The 25,174-nt window shown below is 41.9% G+C and overlaps 1 protein-coding gene across 5 annotated transcripts in view; it reads right to left on the bottom strand.

The window, feature by feature from the left end:
• Window positions 1-845: 845 nt before the first annotated feature.
• rptor (regulatory associated protein of MTOR, complex 1) overlaps window positions 846-25,174 on the bottom strand; it is a 156,552-nt gene continuing 132,223 nt past the window's right edge. For 2 of the 5 annotated variants that reach the window (XM_069530534.1, XM_069530535.1), the window contains exons 26-36: window positions 24,090-24,195; window positions 20,568-20,682; window positions 20,322-20,446; window positions 19,255-19,380; window positions 15,293-15,340; window positions 8,401-8,507; window positions 7,102-7,229; window positions 5,528-5,614; window positions 5,334-5,450; window positions 4,805-4,934; window positions 846-3,424 (exon numbers count right to left, since the gene is read on the bottom strand). In XM_069530534.1, coding sequence (XP_069386635.1) covers window positions 3,356-3,424; window positions 4,805-4,934; window positions 5,334-5,450; window positions 5,528-5,614; window positions 7,102-7,229; window positions 8,401-8,507; window positions 15,293-15,340; window positions 19,255-19,380; window positions 20,322-20,446; window positions 20,568-20,682; window positions 24,090-24,195 — 1,158 coding nt within the window. In that variant the 3' untranslated portion in view covers window positions 846-3,355. The remainder of the gene's footprint in view (window positions 3,425-4,804; window positions 4,935-5,333; window positions 5,451-5,527; window positions 5,615-7,101; window positions 7,230-8,400; window positions 8,508-15,292; window positions 15,341-19,254; window positions 19,381-20,321; window positions 20,447-20,567; window positions 20,683-24,089; window positions 24,196-25,174) is intronic. The other 3 variants (XM_069530536.1, XM_069530538.1, XM_069530537.1) reach the window with 3 other exon arrangements.

Here is a 25,174-nt window from a genome sequence, read left to right as displayed (position 1 = left end):
CTAGCTGTGTCTCAATTCACAGACTGCCTCATCTGTATGGTAGACTGTGAAGGCTGAACCCAAATGAGGCGGTCTGGTTTACTGAGGCCTTCCGTGATCCAGTCCTTATCGCTGTTTCCTAGCAACAGAGCTGCAGATGGAAACAATGGGAAAGTTAAAAAAATTTACCCTTAGCTGGTAGATTGAGTTGGAGCGTGATGCTCAATGAATCCTGGGATAGCTTGGGCCGGGAAGGATCCATCATTTCTCGGGGATGGGAGGGCGAGTTTGTCGGCCGCATTTGAAGGAGCCTTTGAAATGAAGCAGTGTCATCACACTGCTGAGACCCAATTGGTATTCAAATCCAGCCCCTGAACTGAGACCACGCTAATATTTAACATATTTCAAATGTAAAATGTGGAGAACTGGAACATTTATCATTATTTCATCTTGTTGGCTGTTGTGAATTCTGTTGTTTCTGAAGATCAGACTAAATTCAGTTTGCTGTTTGAGGTGCTTCATCGATGTGTGAGCATGTGAAAGCTTATGCACATCACATATTTCTTATCAGGGTTTTTGTTTTTATCATACATTCCGTGTTCCTTCAGTATTTTACAGTTTTGTAAAGTTAGTAAAATTAGAGTGAAGGTTTCTAATAAGTCCACTGGGCTTCCTGCCTCCCACTGCACTGTGTATATTAATGTATTATCTTGTCATTTTTTAAATGTATTTTGAACCAAACTTTTTTTTAACATAGAAAAATAAAACAGCTCCAAACATAAGAGAACATGGTTTTATAAAGATAGATTCAGTCTTGATGGATGAAGTCACAGCAGTATTTTGATACAAAAACATATTCCAGACAGTCCGGTGCTGTATTTGGTTTATTTCACTGATTTCATCTCCTGTTATAAACCACAGTCAGAAAAGCAGTCAAACGTTTCAATGTTCCTTTCTTACTACTTTGTCAAAGTCCATGTTTTTTCTCCAGGTCTAAAATCTTAAAACTCAAAGCAGGACGCTTAGAGATGAATGTGTGTCTGAGCAAAGGCCTTGACTATGTTTGCTGAGCCGGTGCAGCAGCTGAGGCCGGCTAGAGAAGCTCAGTGACGGGGGTGATGGTGGGGACTTGTGTGGTGACTGCGACTGCAGCCGCTTACACAGACTGTGTGTTCCAACTTCACTCTGAGTCCACAAGTCCACTCCTTCTGTGGGGAAAAAACTAAGCTTGGGACGTGTGATGGGAAACTGAGGGTGAGAGATGGGTGTGCCAGGAAAGTAAGGAGGAGCGCGGAAGCTGTTGGGGTCATGTTGTGCATGGTAGGGCAGAGTGTGTGTGTGTGTGTGTGTGTGTGTATGTGTGTGTTTGTGTGTATGTGTGTGGGGGGGGTGTCCCCACTCTTTTCTTCCTGTCACCTTACTGAAGCCATGGCAAACAAACTGCCAGCAGAATTAAAAACATAAAATTACAAAACAGAAAGAGAAAAGGCTTAAAAAATGCTTAATAAGCAGAGTTGATGGACATACGCCCCCCCCCAAAAGAACTTAAAAAAAAAAAAACAAAGTAAGAGAAAGGTTTCTTTACAGATGGACAGTTTAGGAAAGATGGCTAGCTATGACTCCACCCCCCTCAACAGCCAACACATTTTACACCTCCAAGAAGAAGATCAGAGCAACAACAAACAAGTGTGGTCATTAAATCAAAACAGAAACTCAAAAATGTCTCACAGAAGACTGAAAAACAGTCCAGACTCTGAGGTGGCAGGTGATTCTTGGTTCGACCAAGTTCTACAAACCTACAGAGCTGAATGCTTTGAGGGCGTGAAGAAAGCCGACTCTTCATGTGGTTAGACAAGCAACAAGCAACCAGGGTCAACTTCTATCCACGTTTCCAACCGACCAGCACACAACAGCCAAAATAAAGACGCAATGAGCGTTTGGGAGCAGTGTGCCTGTCGGCCCTTGGTTTTAGCAGAGATTCTTTCAGCATCGTTTGACTCCACATTATGTAGTGGTGGACGTAGTGATGAGCAAACAAAATTTAGACTATCACAGAAAAATCCATTTCATTGATATTTTCCTTGTGACTGATGTGTTGAGTTGATGGGGTACCCCAGTTTAGAAAAGAAACTCAGACTGATTACATGATTGTGAATGGAAATGGGATGTTTGTATTGCTGTAGTGTGGCACTGCAGGTCAGTGTTTTGACTGTTGTGAGCTACGCTGCTGTCGCCTTCAGACTGAGGCTGATGGCTGATGTTGCTATTGGCTTGAGGCTAAATCGCAGGAGGTTTTATTGCTTTGCAGGGCAGGTAGGTAACCGCAGGCTCCCTGTTCGACTGGGTGCTCTGTTTCTAGACCTCCTCTCTATGTGCTAGATATGAGGTTATGTATCATCCTTGAGGTGACGAAGGTTCTCCCTTGTTAAAGGTGATCATTTAAAAAACAAATAAAGCAACGAAAATAGCCATCCGAGCCACAATAACAAGGCGTGTAAGGAAAATATGATGATGTTTGGCACGCTGGGGTCAGAAGGGAAGCCAGAGGGAGAGTTCTAGCATGAGAGCAGGGGTCTTGTTTGGGCATCAGGCCCAAGGCTATGAAGGCCCACTGTGGGGCACATCTGTGCTATAATCCATTTTAACACACACACACACACACACACACACACACACACACACACACACACACACACACACACACACACTCACACACACACACGAACACATGCGCACACACACACTCATCATGTCTTCCTGGTCCATGTGTCAGGATAGATTGAGTGAAGTCCAACATCTCTGAGTGTGTCCTTACAAATGTCTAGCTGGCGGTGCAGCAATACAGCAAACCTCTGCGTAGTTTGGCTGAGAGTCAGCCATTAAAATAAATGTATAAACACACCAGGGTCCAGCAGTAACCCGCAGTCTGTGTTTCCTGCACCAGTGAATGTGTTTTAACCGTGTCGTCCTCTGGGAGACCCCTCCCTCGCCACATCTGATGTGCGGTCACAGTTCGTTCAGGTAGTGATGCTCGCTGTGCGGCGACGAGGAGCCCTGGTGATCGCTGGGTACCACTTCTTTAAAATAGATCCTCTCTTCTTCTGTATATGCTATTTAAATACACGCACTCCTCTGCACAGCCAGGTCTACAATCATTAGCTTCATTATAAGAATGTGATTAAACAATGAGAATAATAATAATATATATATATATAGTCGTAGCAGTTTTTGTCAGCAGCAATCACTAGAACATTCAGGGTGGTAATTGCATATGTACAAAGACAAAAAAGTCATTTACATCCAGAGCTGGAGGCTCAGGGTCAGAAGTCATATGTTGTGATTTTGGTGGGGAGGGGGGGTGATGAATGCTGGTGTGTTATCTGAGTCTCTTCTCTGCTGAGTAGATGGACATGTAGTAGTCGTTGCTGCCTACGGCCAAGTGAGGCTGGAGGGAGACAAAGAGAAGAAGACAGATTACACAATCAGTCTGAACTAGCAGACAGTGAGCTGAGAACATCCCATTAAAATACAATCCTTCCAATATCTCCTTCACTGATACAGTGGTAATCTAATACAAGGCTTCTAATGGAGTAAGATAAAGTTAGCTAATGGTAACTCCAGTGGGCCACAGTAAAAACACATGAGATCCCGAGCAGAGAAGACGACGTGTTTGCTACATGAAATACCAGAACAGTTCATAGAAACCTTAGAGTCACTCTACTGAAACTAGAATGGAACTCAGAATAGTACATATGTCAACAGTCCTCTTATTAAAGCACATTTAAACACTTGATCTGCACCAAATTGCACAAACTCATAAATATCATATATATATATATATATATATAAAGATGCCAGATTTTTTCATTAAGATCCAATAATTATTCTCTGAGAAATAAAAAAATGTTGAAAAACATCTTATGGGTTCTTCCCTGACCCATATCACACCCTTCAAATCCATGCAGGTGTTTTTGCCTAATCTTGCTTTCAAACAAATAAATAAACCAACAGACAAACTGTAACCACCTTGGCAGACGTAAAACAGAACAAGCGGGGCTGCGTCTGCGGTTATAAAACCTCTCAGAGTGACACCGGTCTAACAGCTCAGAAAGTTCACAGACTGACACATTGTTGGTCCAGCCCTTATTACTGTGAGAAAAGTAAAGCACCAACAATCAGAGGAAATACAAGTACTTGAGTCTCAAGGTTTTTGAGTGATGCTGAGGTAACAGCTAACTGCTGCTCCATGGTAACACAGACGAGGAGGATTATTTGGACAGAAAGTTTTATATATGGACCAAAAATGAAAATAATATATAATATAATAATATTATATTATTTGATAAACGGATAGTGACCTGACAAAGACTCTAAGTTACTGAAGTTAGTCAAGAAGAAGTTGGTAGTTGTTTGAGATGTGTATTGCGCTCTGTGGTAGAATATTACTTGCTAATTTGTGTTTTTTACCACCTAACATGATACAGCCGAGCAGATCAGAGGATCGGGATCATTAACGACCACACGCAGTGTGACTGGTGGGTCTGTATTCAGGAGAATATAATTGAGAATGGTTCATTTTCTCAAAAGACGATTTCAGACACCAAATCTCAGTAGGTTGGTGTTACTTTATATTCCACAACATTTATAAAACAGTTCTACTGAAGGGACTTGAGACTTTTAACACACCATCAGTTTCTGAAATATTATACATTATTATAGAATAAATAACCAAAAAGTAGTTCTTGTGGAATGTTTGATAACTACAGGCCCACATTTAAAACTGTGCAAACTCTATATTAATTAATGATGATCTGTGTTTGTTTACCCAGTTAGGATGGAAGGCTAAACAGCTGATGGCCCCGATCCTTTGTCCCATGAAGCCGTCATAGTACTTAATGTTGCTGATCACGTCGCCGTTAGCGTTGTAGACAGCGATGAACTGGTTCATCGATCCACTGGAGGCCGGAGGAACAAACAGAGAGGGGGGGGGGGGGAAAGGGAGAGAGAGAGAACTGTGAGTTGAGGCAGTGTCTCAGCTTTAAACACAACATTAATCATATGCTTTCATTTTTTAGGGTGAGATTTCACTTCATAGATGATGTCAGGTGTATTGTCCAGTAATATATTTTGTTTTGTCTGACTCATTTAAAGACGATCAGTAGTTTATAAATCATCTTCAAAGGTAAACAGAGAAAATCAATATTTCTGCAAAGACTTTATTTTTACTCCTACTTATTTAGATAAAGGACACGAGGGGAAGACAGAGAGAACGCTCTGGTTGTTAGACCTGATCTTAAAGTGAAGAACACTCGAGAAGCTTTTAGTGGGACCTGAGTCGACACAAACAAACTCACCAGGCGAACAGGTTAGCCTGTGGGTGGATGTCTAGAGCTGTTAACCCCTTCACCGTCTGCAACAGGTTGATGGAGTCTGGACTCCGGGGTTCGAAGAATCGAACGTCTCCGTTTACACTGGTGGAGAACAACAAAGTCAGTGAGGGAAAAACCGACAGAAGTCAAACCCAAGTAGGAAGAGAGGCGGTGTGTACCTGACACTGATAATGTGCCCATCTGTCTCCTTCTGTAGATGAGCTTTGACCACCCAGGCTCCGTGCTCCCTGTAGGTCATCACCCGACTGCACACACAACAGACAGAACAAATGTCAGCACAGATAACATGCATGAACTGTGAGGCTGTCGACATCAGCTTTGTTTAGAAGCCCAAAACAATGACAAAAACAAATAACTTACTCAAAAATTTAAAAGCCAGACGATGTATTGTAAAACAATCCACTTTATACAAGATAATCTAGTAAATATAGAAAAATGGAGCCTTGACAGTCTCATCCTGTCATCTAACACCACCCAGTTTCCCTGTGGAACCTTCACTCATTTGTATGATATTGTGAAATAATGCAAATGACTTCTAACTTCATTGTGAAGTATTTGCCCTGGCGTTACCATATTCAGTTATTAGTATTATATGAAAACTGACTTTACTATGTATTCAGGACACTGTTAATGAAAGAGAGAAGAAAACAATAAATGAATGGAATAATTAACAATAAAAAAAATTCTGTGTTTACTAAGCCAAACTGCAAAAGCCAAATTAATAGCTTTTTAAAATGAAATAAAAAGCAGTAGGAACACTGGGGAAGTGTTATGAAATTAGATAAAACAGTCTGATGGTGTTGATGGTGAACTTGTCTGAATGTTTTGAGTTCCTTCCTCTTGAGAGGAAAGCTACTAAAAAAACAAATAAAACAGAACGAAACCCCAAAACAGAAGTGTGAAAAAGGTTTGTCGAATGTCTCCCTATGCTGTAATACAGCTGAGTAACCACTGGGTGACACCATGTAATCGTGGCTGAATAAAGCAGTAGCTGCCTCCTGAGACGCGTTGAGTGCTGAGAAACTGGACCTGCTCTGACCACCTTCATGGAACTAATCTGAACCTTAATTAACCACATTCCATATTAATAGTGATACTAGCAAGGTGTGTGACAGGAAGTGCATGTGATTGTCCAAACAACTGGTGGAAACAGAAACATTTTTTAACTCTCCCAGCAATGACATTTTTTTAAATAACATAAATGAACATCGATACACAAATATGTTTAGATTTTTGCCAAACATTCAGGCTAAAGCCAAAAACAAGCGTACGCTTTACAAACCCCTAAATTCTTCCTCCAGGCAGGCAGACATGGCCTGTCTACCAGTCCTCAGCAACATAGGTGCTAAAGGATGTAACTCTGCCTGAGGGGAACTATTAAATTAGCTTTACTTAAAGATTTATGGGTCACTTCGAGGTTTAACTGCTTTGTTTTTCCCCTTTGGGACTGAAATTAAAATAATGTTTAACTAACTGTGGGGGTGCAGTGCCACCAGGGTCCATTAAAAGAGGTGCCAAACCCAAAGGGAGATTTACAGCATGCAACATAAAATAAATATAGATTAGAGAAGTGAATAATGCAGGACTCTGTAGGAGTTCATTCCCACAGAAACCGTTGCGTCTGTTTAAATATTGGTGAGACAGGAAAAAAGATCAAATTGTTAATGTTATGATCAAATTTAACTCTCTGTACGGTCAGACACTGATTAGGTCAGAGGCTGCAGTGCTTTACCATTCATTAGGACCCATCCTCCTGTCGAACACACGGACAGATCCGTCTCCCAGACCGGCAACGATTAGTGAACGCTGGGAGTCACAGGAGAGGCTGGTCACACAGCTGTCTGCTCCGGTTGGGATGTCCTGGTTGACACACACACACACACACACACACACACACACACACACACACACACACACACACACACACACACACACACACACACACACACACACAGGTAAAGACGTGTAATAAAACCTCACAGAGTAATACTGTCGATACAACGCTAATTTCACCCGAAAGCTGCTTTGAAATCATCAATCATGAGCTCTGATGACTGTTGGCTCATTTGCAGTTGGACACAGCATCAATATGCAGCCACAGGCGAGGCCTGGATATTTGTACTTGTATTAAGTCCATCCATCAAGACAATGATTAGCTCACTAAGGACCATTACATATGGAAAAAGACAGGAAAAAGAAGAAACCACACTAATGGTTCTCAGCCACAGATTTACATTAGTCTACCAGGATACTGTAAACTCATGTAACACATCACGCTGAAATGTGACTGGTGTAAACCCAGAGCATCACAGACATGATGCTTTTGTGTTTAGCATCACCAGAGTGATTGGCAATGATTTGGTGAATATACTATGATGATATCTTTCAGGACTCTTAGGCCACTTGAACCTTGGCAGATAATATTCTGCTCAAATGTATAGATTCCAGAGCTTTTAGTGCAATGATTTAAAAGGAGGTTTGAAATGATCTGTGATATTTATATGGAATATTTTTAATTGCAAGGACTCCACTGTTATGGATCTATGTATTTTGTGAAATGAATTCTGATGATATTGACGCTGCAGTAAGAAAAACAATCATTAGATTTGTGTATTCGTACCTTTCTGCCTCATATTTGCTACGAGCTACACAGGCCATTAACTGGGCTTCAAATTTAGCTGCATGTTGAAATCACTTGCAACCTAACAGTGCATGAACCTGCACTTAAATGTTACTCTTTAACAACATGATTGGCATCATCCTGTTTAATGTTGGAACCAGATTCTGGATGCAACCACATCCACACAGGTCGACAGTGAGACACTTAAAAACAAGGTGGTAATAAAGTTTAGATTTCTAGCAGATACCATTCTCCATCTTCCCAGACTCTAAAGAAATCACTCATTGCTTCATTTCATGGGTTGTCAGAAGAGATTTTTTGACAACAGACCTGCTAGTTTCTCCCCATCAATCAATCGTTACAAATTGTATGTGAGCACTGTGACATCAGCAGCAACAGTGGGTACAATACCTGGACCTTCATCTCCCTGTCAGTGTCCCAGATCCTGATGACTCGCACGTCTCCAGACGTCATGAGGAGGCCTGTCTCCTGCTCCCAGTCCACAACCATACCTGCACCTGTCACAGGATGACATGCCACTTACATGAATCCTCTATGAAACACACACAATGTGTACACCAGTACTGGGTACTGTATTGATTCACACATCTTGACTGAAAAAACAGAGGCTGGCTTGTTTTCACAAATACAACTTAAAATGTCAGACAAATGAGGATTCAATATATAACATTACAATGTGAACTGTAGCTTTATTTACCGTTTTTTAAATTGAGCTAATTTAATTTGTAAATGAAACTTCACACCACTCACACAAGCACAGCTGTTAAACACACTGAGCATGTGTTGGTCCCTCTAATACACAGCACACACAATCTGTTGGAGGTTTTGGAGGCTCTTGCTGCCACATGTAACAAGTTAAATCAAGGATTAGTTCCTGCATCGCTGCGTAACTAATGAATCCACCACGAAGGCCTCAGCAGGAACAAAAAATGCTCATCTCCTGCAGAGACTGTGGGAGAATTTTGAATGTCACTTTATGAAGTTACACGGCACACGTCAAAGGCTGTGTTTTTGATAGAAGTTCCACATTCTTCTTCTTCATGCTGACAAAAGTGTAGTTTTGCATTTTGCGTCCTCCCTGACAGGACAGCCACTGGGAGATGCAAACTCTGACCCTGTAACTGAGCCTGTCAGCAGGTCTTGGCTTTGATGAGTCAAATGGCACTTGGGTAAGAAGGCGAGGAAGGAAGAGAAGCTGAAGACAGCAAGACTCTTCATGTGTTGGCAGTCACAGCAGGAATGAAGTGAGCAGTGCCATCTCAGCCACACTTGGCCTGCTGGCTCAGTGATGCCTGGCACAGGCCTCTGGCTGCAGCCTGGAGGCATCGGCACGCTTCAAATAAGATCCATGTCAGATTGTTGAGCAGCATCTAAAATCCCCCCACTTTTTTCTGATGTTGGAAACAGATAAATTGGAAAAGAAAACCAACTTCCACAGCGAATAGATGCAGAGGAGACAGAAGGCAGGAGTTAAACCTCTCTCTCAAGCTCTCTTTTGTGATTCTTTGTGACCACTTCTTCTGCGTGCAAACCAAAGGCTGTGTCTCAATTCAGGGGTTGCAACCTTCATGGGCTGCGACAGTGAAGGCTGTACCAAAATGAGAGGGTCTGGTCTACAGAGGCTTTCGGCATCACCAGCTCATTGCGCCCTTATTGCTGTTGTTGGGCACGCCTAAACGTTGTAATGCCCCTTGTTTCTTTAAAATATAAATAAAATAATATAGTTGGAAGGTGATACTCAAGCACTGGACATCTCATCTCCTGGCGGCATCACCCCTTTGATGAAGCGCAATAAATCCTGGTTGGGGATGGAATGATGAATTTGTTGGCCGTATTTGAAGGAGCCTTCAAAATTGGGCTGTTAGGACCCAATCAGTCTTCAAATACAGCCTCCAAAGGATGCAGCCACTGAATTGAGACACAGCTAATGATTGTATATAAAGAGTGAGGACATGACAGCTCCCTAAAAGTGAGGTCAGGGCAGATTCATCGCCCCCAATTGATAGACTGCCGTATAGATCATAAACCCCGCCCCCATCTTGTAATGTCTTTAAGATCCCTGTGGTGATACTGATGGAGGATTCTATAACTTTGGCTTAAATGGGCGTTCAGCTGCAGTTGGAGAGCCTCATTTAACATAAACCAGGGAGCTGAGAGATGCTTTATTGAGCAGAAGTACTCTTGAAAAATCAAGAATCAATACAAGAATCACTTTCACCACAGATGCTACAGAAACAGCATCATTTTCTCTCCTCTAGAACTGAACCATGCCTCACTCCCTTCCTTTCCTCCTCATGTTTTCGTCACTTCCTCCTCCTGCTTTTTCACGATCAATAACTATCTCTCGGTCACCCACTTGTATTATATATTCATTCTATTCTTCAACACTGTTTTCATCCTAAGTGGCCTCTCTCATGCAAGGACATCATTACTTTGGTCTTCTCTAGCCTTGAATCATAATTATGAATATTTGCAGCATAATTGCATCTTTCCCTCTCCTCTTTACTTTCTGAGCTTCCTGCATGAGTCGTAACTTCCCTTACTGTAACTTCCACTGAACCATCTGTGACCATTCTTCCTTCTTGGTTTTACATGGGTTGTTAGGGAAACCCAAGCCCCATGTGGCAACTTCAAACTTCCACTGTGACGTCACCTGGCCTCCTCTAGCATCACATCACGCCGCCGGTAGCGTGGGCTTATGTGTGAGGAGGGGTAGCACGAAGGGAAAACCACTTCACAGGACTGTGCTCAGTCAGCGACGCGTTCACAGTCGCATGCGGCATGCTTGATGCAGGCTCGTTTCAGAGGCTGCGAGAAGAGAGGAGGCATTCCCTTTGAAGCCGGCAGCTCAGCGACAAAGATCTGGGTTACAAAGAGAGGGGAGGAGAAGGGAATATTTCCCAACACACTAAAGCTTGCAAATGCATCTCCTCTTAACTACGCTGCGCACATGTCACCAAACCTTCTCAAGCTTTCGATTCAGTTTTTTCCTGTTTATGCACCATTCTCCCTGTGTTCGTTCAAGATGAGAGATCCACTGGAGCAACAATTAAATATGCATGAGAGAAGATATAGCAGACTGCACTGTCTCCATCTTCACCATGGCCTGATAAACCTTCAGTGTTCCCTCTGACTCTCTGATGTCTCAAGTTCTGCTGTGGTGTAATACTATGACTCATTATATGTTATTAATGGGTATTTGATTAAAACAATTACGTAAGGCATACAGTACATGTTAGAATGAAACTCGAATAATGATGCTTCAATATTTGTTCTGCAAAACAGCAGTTAAGAAAACAGTCACTCTATTCTGGAGGTTTTAACCAAACCAAATGGTCTTCATCACATAGGGCTCTATTCTATTGAAGCACATGATCTAGAGTACATCGCTTATTAAGGGCGTGTCCAAATAAACCTGAGCTTTTTTTAAAACGCTTTTATGTTCGTACTTAGTCTCTTTAATTAACATGAATGTGGTTTGGGCATACCTTGCAAAAATCAATCAGAGCAACATCTCCCATTGCTTTAAAGCCAGTTGTGCTCGCACCGACGCAGAGTGATATTATAATAGAGTATGTGTCGTGTGCACCAGCCTCTGTAGAGGTGCACTACTATCCTGATATTGTGCCCTTAAAATAACAACAGGCTGCTGACTTCAGACCAGTGTTGGTCAAAAGCACAATCACTTTCCACTGCTCTAGTCTCACTTCATTCCCCTGTTAACTGCGATTTTGTTCTCCACTTCAGGCAACCAACACCTTCCGACTCTCATCAAAAACGTTTACTGGGCGGTCGGACCTCACAGATCCATGACTTTAAACCTGACCCTTGTCTCTGGTGGTCAACACTCAGTCGCTCAAAACAGGGAGAAGATTCCGCCTGAGAGGGAACATATGTGGGCCTGAGCGGGTCTTAGTTACCCACACAGAAATCAATATGGACACGGAGAACAGAGACGAGAGAAAGAAGAGGAGGAGCAAAGCAGTGTGGGCAATGACTCCTCAGCTGTAAATCTAACCACCTTACGGAGGAGGAATTACACATAGCTTTAATGTTGTTACTCTTTAAGCTTTGGCTCTCGGCCTCTTTGCTTGAGATCAAATATTCTCCCAAATAATGATATTGATATTGTTAGAACAGCTGGGCTTCTAACAGTTGTGGTAGATCATGCTGCGCCTGTAACAGCATAATGAGGAAATCCCTAATTTACGATTTCTCTCTGCATAAATATCTTTGATTCAATCATTTCTCTCTGTAGATGGCACCTTCCTCTGCATTCCTATTCTGTACCATTATCTACTGAAATGGACTGGCTCTCCCACACACTGCAGCTCATTAAACGTCGACCTTCCTGGTTCTTCTCTCCCTCAGCATTTTCCCCTCTCTTCATTCATCCTGTTTGCTTTGAAAAGGTCCTCCAGGAGTTGGGTAATAAACCCTCTCCAGGATTACCAGGGACTTACCCAGCAAACACGAGTCTCTAATAGAAGATGACGTAAAGTATGGGAGTGCTCTGACTGGCAGAGAGACATGCCTGCTGTGGCATTTGTCTAACCTTTGGAGGCCCGAGGCCTGGCATTCAGGTAAAGGAAGGTAAAATGCTTTGACCTGCCTGGTTGACAGACCGTGTTCAAAGGAGCCATATCCAACATGACATCAGCTCTTGTTGACCTGATTATTGTGGAAAGGGGACTAACATTAAAGGTCCAGTGTGTAGGATTTAGGTGAAAGGGATCTATTTGCAGAAATTTAATGTAGAATAATCCTCATGATCTTTTCACTAGTTCGTTTCATCTAAATTGTATGAATTGTAGTTTTCTTTACCCCCGAAAACCCTTAATATTTAAATACTTTATATTTTACATCGAGGGGGTCCTCTCTACGGAGGCCGCCATGTTTTTTACATTAGTCCAGACTGAACAAACTAAACACCTTTTGAGTTTTTACGACAACTGAAGGCTACCACAGGTTCTCTGTCATGTTTGGAAGGAGAGGGTGAGGTGAGGGGTGTTCAGCTGCATACTGAGAAACATGAGGCCCAATCTCAACATGAGATTCTTCTTATTATGTTATATTATATGCTGAAAATAATCCAACACATGCCCACACAAAGCCTAAAGCTTTACAGATAAACACATCTCGATTTGACACATGACCAGTTGCCTAGTTTGGGTCAAGTTGCTGAACTCCCAACGGATAAGGCCAGAGAGACGTGGTTCCAATAAAAGTTGCAGAAAAAAGAAACGAGTCCACCTTGAGGATTCAACTCATTTTCATGAAACTTTCAAGTATGTCTGTCTCCTCACCAAGTCCCTGGTCATGGATTTAACAAACTTTCAGAGACCTGATGTTAACAAGGCACCAGGGACAGAAGGGGAATTTAGAGCAGGACATGGTGTCTGCCTCTCTAAACCCAAGATGATAGGGCTGTCCTACTTTACCTATGCAGCTTCAAGAAGGGGGACATATAAAGAAGATCAACAGAGGAATAAAACAGATCCATAACCCCTAGCAACTGCAGTGCTAAGTGACGGCATGAGAAGAGGGAGGGAAGTGAAGATGAGTAAACATTTTTAGGAGTTGTTTCAGAACTTAACTACTGACTGTTGTACAAACTCCAACATGGATAATCTGAATCTGGGTTTGTGGTGTGTTGGGTCGGTCCTTCCCACCAGCCATTAACAAACACTATCATCACCTTCTCCAAGAACAGTCTTCTCCTTTTCTACACTTTTTATTTGATTTGATCTAACCTCTGTCTGTTTACTCATCTGCTGCTTTTAACCCCCTGTCCGACTTATCATAAGAATTTTCCCACTCTCCCTTGTGTTTTTGCTCCAAAACTCTCCTTCCGTTGACATACATTGCAAACTAAAGCAGCGGCCACAGAAAGAGATTCTCCAGCCTTTGTCAGCCCCAGTCCGAACATTTCATTGGTTTCGGTGGAGCTTAGTGGGCTGATCCGTCCAGCGAGACAGACTGGGTGGCTCTGTCCTATTAAAATCACACAGCACCAACACCCGCCCAATTAAACACTGACACCTATGGGACCAGCTTAAATTAGTGGATTTCTTTTATACATGAAAGAGGACATTTTTGTGAGGTGAGGATGAGTAATGAGGGCAGTGTCTGTGCCAAGAGAGAATCTGGCCTTACCCAAGGAAAAAGTTATTGTCTTTTTATAAGCACGTGTTGCAGGGTTTCAGTCAATTAACCATAAATAAAATTAGCTCCCCTAAACAGTGATTGTCCATTGTGGCTTATAGCCAATCTGGGCATGGCAGTTCTGTTTAGGCTGCGTCTTTATTGGTTTTAGATTCCAACAACTACAGCCAACATTACCATGGTAATATTTAAAAATGATGCCTCACTTTCCACAACCCTCTATTATGAACACCCTCCCAGTTTGGCGGTCTATTAAACAACAAAGATTTCCCATCTCTCCCTTTGCTTGTCAATGCCCGTTGATTCAACCCCTCCCAACATACACCTACAGGCAGGGAGGTTAAAGATACAGTATTTACTCATCACTCCCCCATTATATCTATTTTCAAAAGACTGGATACAAAACACTTACTTTGTTCCACTGCTGCAATAAACATTTCAAATGTTACTTGTCAGACTGAAATAGAGATAAGTATGTAAGTTAGACCACCACACAAGAGTTGTTTTAGAATTAAATAACACTCTGATCCGACATTTCTCTTGATCAGACTTGCAATTCTGACTTTCAGGACGTTGAGGTTTAGCATTTGGCATCAGTCTTTCGCCATTAAATATTATAATTTAATGAATGGATTTCTTTTACAAGGTTTTCTTTTTAAAACAAGTCAGTTGACACATGGAGTCAACCAAGGCTTAATTAGCTTGGGATAAATGAACTGCTATAATTTCAGCTGGCAAATAGGTTTGCTTTTGTCTGTCTTTCTGAAATGAAGAATGCATTGTTTCAAACATGACAGAGTTCAAGCACCAAATCTTTCCCTGTCTGGACTGAAGGACATAATTGTGTAACAACAGTAAGTAGGGACAGCAAGTTTTAGCATTTTATTAGACATAAGTACTCTGTGTACTGTCCAGTTGGTGCTTGCAGAAATACAATAATGTTTGTTTCTTTAAAGTGCTGCCAGGAATGGTGTAATGGAGCATCACCAGACAGATGAAAGGATGAGGGATGGTAGGGGAATAGGAGAAAACATAAAATGAGACACACTGCCAGCTGTTTAGTGCAGCACCTTTGCTCTGGGAGTGAGGGGATAGAGAAGAGAATGGCGTCACTTACCTCCTTGCTTACTCCTGTCAAGATATATGGAGACCCTTCTGGCAAGACCTGCGAGGGGAGGGGGAGGAATCAAGTGCAAGGGGGGGAGGTAGGGGAGGGAGGAGAGCGGGAAATGCAACAAAGCAAGCAACAAATTAGCAAAGATCCCATAGCATGCAGAGCCACACGTTCATACACTTAAAAAGAGTGACTTCAGGGGGGGGTGAACAAGGCTACTGTCTCCCAGTGTGTCGTCTCCCAAATGACTAACAGATATGATGGGATGGAAGAATGAAAGCAGAGAGACTGAGGTGTTAGCCGAGCTGCTGTCTTTGCATCACAAACAGCGGCTGTGGAAGCTGCACAAGGTCCCCAACCTCCAAGCCTGCAGGGCACAGAATCACAAATCCCTTTACCACAGGACAGAAAGCAGACAGGGTGGAGCTGCTGCTGGACGAGAGGACCCTGGGAGTGTGAATGTGCATAGGAATGAGACTCTGGAAAGGACACATGGTCATAATTTATCTGGGGAAGAAGTTGTGTGTGGTTGAAGACATCCATTCATTTATAGCCAGATTTGTTGTTGTGGAGGTGTATATTACGGGGAAAACTGCCAGCTGCCTTGTTCAGCCTCACTGTTGAGGGGGAGCACACACAAAACAATATCAAAGAACCAGAAAAGTAACAAGAGGCCACACAGACAAAGTCTACAGAGATGTACACTGATGAAAAAGACAGCACACAAGCCTGATATTGGATGACAGGGATGGTATGAGGGAGGACACGTTGTGCAGGTCTGTTTGTGTGTGTGTGTGTGTATGTGTGTGTCTGTTAGAGAGAGAGAGTTTCAGTGTCTGCCAGCATCTCGCTGAGAAACGTTCATGATCTTGTAGCAAATTCCTTTAGAGGCAGTTCAGGTTTTAGGCAGCACAAAGACAGACCTGTGTAATATTTCATCAGGTTCTAAATTATTAATGCAGCTGAGGCAATGCTAAAAATCTTTAAAATTCAAAACACAAACATAAAATAATTGTTCTCCATCTGAAAGACACTCCAAGTAACTATAATAACTCTAAACTGACGGCTGAGCCAGGAGGGGAGGTGCTGTGCATGAATACAAGAGGAAAATGGGAAAATGAGAGAGGAGCGAGAGAGACTGTCAATGTTTTTGAAGTTTGCTTCCAAGTTTAAAAAATATATCTGAACACTGACTTGAAGCTGGAGTCCTCAGTAAAACTTTTCCTGGAGAGACATTAAGTCGAGTGGATGTTGATATATTTATATAAAAATTGATGCCTTGGCTGTAGTCCGAATGCAGAAGCTACACAGTGACTGTCACTAACGACACGTCCAGGATAACAAGGACACCATTAAATGTTAACGTCTTAGTGAAAACAAGGCTTCAGCTCACTGCGGGAGAGTTCTCCGCAGAGCAACAGTCTCTCAGGACCATTTGTGTCAAGAGAGTTACACAGACAGTGATGCTAGTTATGTGTGTCACCTCTCTGTTGGTCCCCACAGAGCTCTGGGGACTCTGTGGCTTTGTAATGATGGAAACACATATGTGCAAGCAGTGTGTGGTCCACACCTCTGTCAGCCAGTGAGCCAGCCATCGTGACAGCTTGGCTCAAGTTGCGACCAATTAGCTAAATATGTCTGTGCTCTATAAATGCATGTGAAAGTTGCAAAAAATAAACTGCAGTCTCTTGTTATCATGCTCGGTAAAATTCTTTCAAAGCAGACAAAAGAGCAGCAGCTAACGATGTCATTTACTCCACGGTACTTGGAGAAACATACAACCATTTCTACAGCTGTCATAGTTTCCCCATAAAAACTCTCTGGCCCAGAAACTACGAGAAGAGAAACGCTGGAGGCGAAAAAAAAAAAGTGGTGCAGTGGAGAGAAAGAGAGAGTGTGAGCGGGTAACCCAGCACAGCAGTGGGGAGGGATGTCTCTGACAAGTGTGTACTGTGGGTGTCAGGCCTGGTTCAAATATTTGTGAGTAACTCTATCTCACGAATTAAGGAGGTGTGTCAACAGAGGAGGAAAACATAACACAGAATCCACCGGTGTCCAAGTTTAAAATGATCGATTATATCGACAGAAGACAAACCTGCTACAAGTAGAGAATGAGTAATGAAAAACCTATTGTACTGTATCTATTTGTGTTCTTTAAATAAACTAACCATATGAAAGCCTCCTGACATGTTCAACTCGCCCAAACCTTTCCACAGATATGACATGTTTATCATGGATGTGGCTGAGGCAGGTGGGGTCTATAACAGGCTTTAAATTAGCATTAAATTCACTTTGAGTGATGGAACTATATTCAGACTAGTGATTCAAAACCTGCCTCCAATGTGGAAGAATCAACCTACACAAGCAGTGCTGTTGTCCAACATGTGAAATACTGAGCAGGACTTCACAGTGCAGTGGTGTGGGCTCATACACACAAACCTGACAACACGAACCTGCATCCTACGACAACCTGCTGTGAGCTGCTACTGGACTTTGACATACAGCGATCAAAATAACCAGCAAAGGTTTGTTGTCAAAGCTTCAGTAACTTTCCGTTACATAGATTTTTCACTATTTTTTGCATTCATTAAAAAGGATGAAGAAATGAAAACACCTATATATATGAACTCTGTTTCTTTATGTAACATTTACCTCTTTGGTTTTGAGCTTTTGAGACATGCTGTGCTACTGCACTCAGTTGGCATCACTATGTGACTGGGTTTGATAGGGTTAATAAGCTCCTCCTGTAACTTCATGTGGGCCTCATGTGGTGGAGTGTCTGCCATCTTTTGCTTCACCTTTTACAATTAAATAATGACTTTTAAAGGACCTAAATACAAATAGGTTTTGTGTATCTCAGAAGCATAAATATTGTAGCAACCCCTGTCCTGTAAGCCTAACAAGCTCACGGAGCATCAGGATGGTACATGTAAGACAGTCAGTATGCATGCTGCTGTTCGGTGGAGTTAGGGGAGTTCTGTGAAAGTATCACATGTTCTAGCATGACTAAGCATGGTTCAGTTTCACTCATTGCCTTTTGTTAGAAACTGTTATGTGGGTGACTATGACTCTCTGAAACAAGTAAAATAACACTCTCCCTGTTACAAATTAGATTTATAAATACAACAATGCACCATTCATCAATTTAATCTATTAAGAGCTTCCCCTGCTCCAGCGTTAGTCGTTCTGGTGAGTCTGCACAGGTGGGCATCAGTATGGAGTCGACCAATAGCAAGTGAGTCTCAGCTGTAAATCATGACGTTCTACCCCCTTTTTATAATTTAAAATATCCAATTAAAACCAGAATTACTGGATACAATAGCACTTGAACATACATCAGAGTTATAAGACTTTTTAGTTTTACCCACGTGTCATCCACTAACATGAGAAAGGTGTGGATTATGACCTATACTACAGCCAGCCACAAGGGGCCGATAGAGGCCCTGTCATGTGCCTCAACAGTCTATAGGTGCCATCATTACATTTAGATGGCTAACGGTGGCTTTCGCTAGTCAGCCATTTGTAGCCAATTCTACCGTCACTGACATTGCTGAGTCAGTTTACTCACTTCACTTGAACTCATGTATGACCACCTATGAGCATTAAGAACTCTATGTTATTGTTAGCTGTGACCACATTAGATGCTGATAAGCACAAGTTATATGGGCTTTATAACTTAAAAGTAACAAACATAACCTTAAATCACTTTTCTGCTGAAATTAGAAAAAGCTGCTGCAGTTTAAAGTCTGATTACTTAAGAAAAACATCTAAAGAAACAGTATCTAGTACATTATACAGTCAACTCCTACTCTACCCAGTCACTATGCGGGTGGGGAGGTGTGGGAGTATGACTGAGATGGGTTGGACAGTGGCGAGTTCGGTGAGTAAATACAGGAGGTACAGTACTGTGGGGGTATGGATGGGTGGGTGAGGGGCATATAGAAAAATAGAGCGTTGATCTTTACTGTGAGCGCTGGCTGAGGGCTGACCTCGGGTAGTGGGCAGCATGTCAGAAAGACCCTGCCAAGCTGTCACCATCTCTGGGTTCTTCTGGTCAGCAAAGTTCTTCCAGATGCGTAATGCTCCATCATCTAGAAAGAAAGGAGAGGTGTAGGTTGGAGACAGGAAGATAGAGATAGTCTGAAGATACAGCAAAGTGTAAGTAGTACACAGACCAAATACTTTTGGAAGGGCATGCTGAACTGTACAGAAGATGAGGATGAAAAGCCGGACTCTTTTAAAAAATGCAGCAGATATGCCATAACTTGACCATGAACACACACTTCTCAAAAGAATAAATACAAAGTGTAGAGAAGCATCTCCAAGAGCTGTACGCCTGAAAGTATTTTGTCAGGGAGATGCAAAATAAAGCAGGAGTCTCTAACACTCTAAAAAAATCCTGTCTGAACAGAACAGCCACAACAGAGCTCTGACACTGAGCTGAAGATAAAACACGTCGACGCACTCACATGAGGAAGCTATTATAATCCATAAAAATCTCTTGATTTACATTCAGTGTTTTCCCTTTTTTTTAATGCTGTATATTTTATATAAGTGCTTCTTTCGCTGATACCTTTCTTTAAGCAGTGCACATTACAAATTGATGAGATGGAATTTAAATGTATTAATTCCTGAGCTTTTATCAAGGTTTCTGGAGGTGTGCAATGAAACACAGCATTCATTTGCAGTTTAATATTATACACATGGAGACAAAAGAAAAGAAATGTTTGTTTCTGTGTTTGTTTTAATGTTGAGCTGTGTTCTTCAAGTCCACTGGAATGAAGATAAAGCCATGGAGGGTTTGTTTCGTTGATGAATGATGATGAATACACACAAGTGTTTTTGTGCGTGTTCGCAATGGGTAAGTCAAGTGCTGCTGTTACAAATGAGTCTCTATACGATTTCTGGTGGCTGTGAACATTGGAACTGCTCACTGAAGAAACAAAAAGCCTAATTTACTGACATGAGTTGTTGTTCCGCAGTACTCCATGCTCCTGACTTCTCACTGTCAGTGTGTGCGTGTGTTTCTTACCTGTTGCAGTGAGCAATAACGAACAGTCATGTCCATTCAGGTACTCCATGGCTGTGATGCGAGTGTAACGAGGGTTTCCGTTGTAGAAGTAGTCGAGCCTCTCGCCCTTCTCCCAGTCCCAGAAACTACAGAATACAAAACCACATTTCATTCACATTCAAAAACCATCAGGTATGAAACAGAATCATTTACATAATGGTCCTCTTGACATTAAACTAATCGGAGTGCGTGTTGTGTGTCCCTGACCAGATGCTGTCCTTGTCGGCCACGGCGATGCAGGTGTTGAAGGGGTGGAACTTCACGACAGACGGTACTCCAGGGTTACGGTTGATGAATATTTGATCATCCAGACGGGAGACACCTGGAATGAAAGTGGCACAGAGGGGAGGGTGGGAAGGGAAGGGGGGGGGGAGTTGTTAAACCAGAACAGGAGCAATTGTAAAAAGAAGGAAATCATCTTGATTAACTACAGCAGCTGCAGTGACCATCACTACCCTGATGATGGCTGCAGCAGCAGTAACATGTTAGTTACAGTTAGTTTGTGGAGGTTTCTGGTATGAATATGTATTTCCTTGGATAAAAGTATGACTATATACGCAACTAAATGCCAGGACTCTATGGTATGAAGCCGTGCATCTTCCTGTCCTGCAATAATAATCTAAATGAAAAGCAAGACATGCTGCGATGCAAGGCTCACACATCCAGAGTGGCCCGGGTCTAATGCTGTTATATTACCAAGATGTCTGCCAGTGTCACAGTGGAAGCATTCAAATGTGAAATGCTCCAAAGTCAATCAAGCTCCATCAACCAGTTGCTTGACATGATTTGAAGCTACTCGTCCAAGAATACTGAGGATGGTGCTTAAAGGCCATTTGGATGATGCCTTGTTGTTCTGCTGAGGTTATGGAGCAGCAGGATGTGTATATACTTTTCTGTATGTTATCCAGTCAAAATAATCAAAATAAAGGAGCATGTCCTACTGTGGAACACTTCAGTGATGTGTTTTTAATGAGGTTTATAGCACGGAGGAATAAGTTATGTCGAGCTTTGGCTACACAAGCGATAACTGTAATGTTGTATTGTTGTTTTTTTAAAGAGATTTGTTGATAGGAAGAAAACGTGGAACTCTTGTGATCTGAAATGATCATTGAAAACCTTAAATGCTTGATATAGTTGGAGGGTCTCGGCACAGCGTGTCCTGAAGCAACATAAATCTAATACTTCCCTGCATTAACAGCAAGCGCCCTACTGCTGGCTGCTGTGGTGACACACTGCCTGTACATGTGTATGCTTACATCCGACAGATGCACAGAGATCACATTTGAAATGCACTGATTGTATGAAGGCACAAACCAGTTTAAAGCAATGTAACAGAGGATTGTTAATTTATGTTGTTAAAAAAGAACAAAGAAAACAGGACATTAACAAAACATTGTATGACTGAATAAATGACATATGGGAAAAAAGGAAGGACTACAGCATTGGTAGGTTGTTGTTAAAAAACACAAAGTAAAACTTGGGGTTAAAGGTCCAGTGTGTAAGGTTCAGGTGAAAGGGAACTATTGGCATGTAGAATAATCCTCATGATGTTTTCACTAGTTCGTTTCATCTAAATTGTATGAATTGTAGTTTTCTTTACCCAGAAAAGACCCTTTATATTTAAATACTTTATCTGTACATTGAGGGGACCTCTCTACGGAAGCCGCCATGTTTTTTACATTAGTCCAGACTGGACAAACTAAACACCTTTTGAGTTTTTATGACAACTGAAGGTTTCCACAGGTTCTTTTTCATGTTTGGAAGGAGAGGGTGAGGTGAGGGGTGTTCAGCTGCAACATGAAACTTCACTACTAAATATCACAAAATTCTACACACTGTACCTTTAAGCGACAAAAATTAACTAAAAATATGACATAATATACGGTAGGAGATACACGGCCATGAGAAAAATGAAACTCTCACTCTCTCTAACATGTGTACCCCTGTGGCAGTTTTTGATGCAAGAGTAACACCAATACGCCAATGCAACTGATGAGTTCACCGCCTCACCACACGTTGTCATGGCAACTACATCCGCCGGTTTGCCAGCCTGTCCTTGGCTACCTAAACATACTCTCTAGACTGCCATAATGAGATGAAGAAGAATGATGAAAAAATCCATCCAGAATTCATTATATGTGCTGCTATGGTGAAAAAAAAACAGTCAGAGGTGTTTACAAGAGCATGATCGTCATCATGGACTTGCCTTTAGGAAGTTCTGTAAAATCTGAAAGAACCACATGGTGATGTGGTTAAAATTGCATCAACAAAAGAAGAAAAACCAGATAAAGGAAAGGTTTATAAGCCGATATATTTGTGTTAGTTTTTTTCCTCACATTCTCCATCTCATCCTCAAACCTCCTCTTCTCTGGTTTCACTCTGGAGGGAACAGACTAAATGAGGGCAACATTACTACTTCTCTCTTTCAAAAAACTGGGAGGATAGAGGGGAATTCAATGATCTAGCAAGCAGTCAGAAAGTGGGGGTGAGACATGTGCGTGAGCAAACCTCAGCTCTGACGCCAATCGCCTCGTGAGTCTGTGTGTGTGTGTGTGCATGGAGGGAGGCAGCCGATGACGTTGGGGTTGTTAGCTATTCTGTTTGAGAGAGCTCTGACTTCACATGGGAAGCCTGCGTGTATCCTGGCACCCTGGGCTCTTTAATATGTAGGGTTGTGCGTCTGCGTTCGTGTGAGAGGGGAGTCCTGTGACTCATAAATCCAGTTGTTTCTAACAATCCAGTGAAAACAGTCAGTGCTCTCTCATCATTGAAAATCATCTGCACACTAACTCACATGTCTGAACAGAGCTGTAAACCTGCTAAGTGTTCAAATTTGTCTTTTTATTTGGACGGGATTGATTTCAGTGCCATCCTGCCTTCATCCACTATTAAAACATTAAATTATATGAAACTCTGACAATATCTCAGCTTGTGCTCAACACATGTATTTCACACTGCAGACTATAGAGCGATCAGAAAGGACCCTCCTAAATTCGGAAGATTCTTAAAATCTGACAGGGACTAGTTTCAGTCAATCTAATAAACAATAATAAATGTAATAAATAAGTGGCCTGCAGTACCAGCTCTGCTTGTCTTCCCTCTCTCTCTGTCCCATTTCACGATTACTATCCTGTCTATAAAGGTGAGATGCCCGAAAAAATATCTTTAACGAAATCAACATATATGACCTTAGCTTTTTGTTTAAGTAACCAAGGCCATCAATGGACAGATAATGAGTAATAGGCCTCGCTTACATGTACCGATCATTATGGCAGTTCAGATTTTGGTTAATCCTTGACACTCCTGTGGCAGAGGCCTGTCCATACCTGGTTCTAGGCTTCATTATTTTTGTAATTGCCAATTTTTTCAGTCTTCAGACTGATGTGGTGCAGCAGAGACCAGCTCAGACAGGACACGTGAAGTAACTGCATCAATCTTTGTAGCTCCATGGTTTGTTGTTTTATTCATTAAAAATTATATTTAAAAAAAACTGTATCAAAAAAGAAAATTCATTAAAAATTATATTTTTAAAAAGCTGTATCAAAAAAGCACCTCACCATTTTAGGTTTTTGATTTAAGTGCTAAATTTAATTGCATAGATATATATATGCAATTTAGCTCCATGCTTCTGCTGCCAATTAGGCTTTTGAACATGGTGAGGTAGAACCACGGGCAAATTGAATGTGAGTAATTCAGTTTGGAGTTTACTTATGTGTGTGCGTCACTGACCTCTTTGCGTGATACTTCGGCTCTGCTTCCTCACACGAGCATTTCTCAGGAACCTCCACTGTCGCTCCATCCTCACCTGGCTCTCCAGGTCGTGCTCCTCTGGGATCTGAGAGAGTGGGTAAAAAAGGAGGAGGGGGACAGTGAGCACTTTAACAGAGCAAACACAATGACTCTTTGAGCGGACCCCATCCGGCACAACAAGCATCCAGAGGTGCTACAATAACACACATCAGCGTTAAACCAGGTTCAAATTACAGATGCCATGACTGCTACACTCATTAAAGATAAAGGAGCCATGGAGGAACCAGGGAGGTTTCTAATCTGGTGGTATTCATGACGAGGCAGAAAACCTTGACACACACTGGAGCAAGTTTAACTGACAGCATCTTTGCTGCCCTCACAAATATGGTAGATGTCAGGATCCTCTTGATGGCGCTCCTCTCTTCACTTTCCTATCAGTCACTCCCTCTTTCCCCCACATAAGACTTCCAACCCTCTCTCTCTCTGTTTTCTCTTTTACTTGAAGTGCCTCTGGATAATTCTCCTTATCAGTGGGGGGTCTCTGACAAAACCTCTCAACACACCAGTGAATTATTGAGTTAGATTTCAGCTAGATATGAGAAACACATGATAAAAAAGAATAAAATAAAAGTTGATATTAAACATGAGGGAGGTTTTCTTGTAAACACACAGTTAAAGTCAGTATTACTCACCAGAATGCATTGTGTTTATCTCTGAAGCCTAATTACCAGTCTGTTAAACCATGGTGATCAAACTCCAAATGAAACTCATTCATTTACATGAAAATTGCTTGCAGAGCACAAACAAAGGGTTTTACAGTTGTCTGTTCATAACGTTGGACTGTGAGGAAATGCTCTTTGGTTTTACAAGTATTCTAAGTTGTAGTACCACGAGTGTCTAGCTCTCATAGTTATTGGTTTATATCGGCTCACAGCCTTCCTCCCTTAACATCTCTTTGAATGTTACCACTTCTGTGTTCCGAACTTTAGCTCAGACAATTGTCATCAACTGACCAACTTCAATTACGATGTTGTTTACCAAGACGTATGTGCAGCAGTTCACGT

Source organism: Paralichthys olivaceus, chromosome 8 (genome assembly GCF_024713975.1).
Source record: "Paralichthys olivaceus isolate ysfri-2021 chromosome 8, ASM2471397v2, whole genome shotgun sequence".
Lineage (NCBI taxonomy): Eukaryota > Metazoa > Chordata > Actinopteri > Pleuronectiformes > Paralichthyidae > Paralichthys > Paralichthys olivaceus.
The sequence above is the reverse complement of the archived record's forward strand: the minus strand, read 5'-3'. Positions and strand labels throughout refer to the sequence as shown.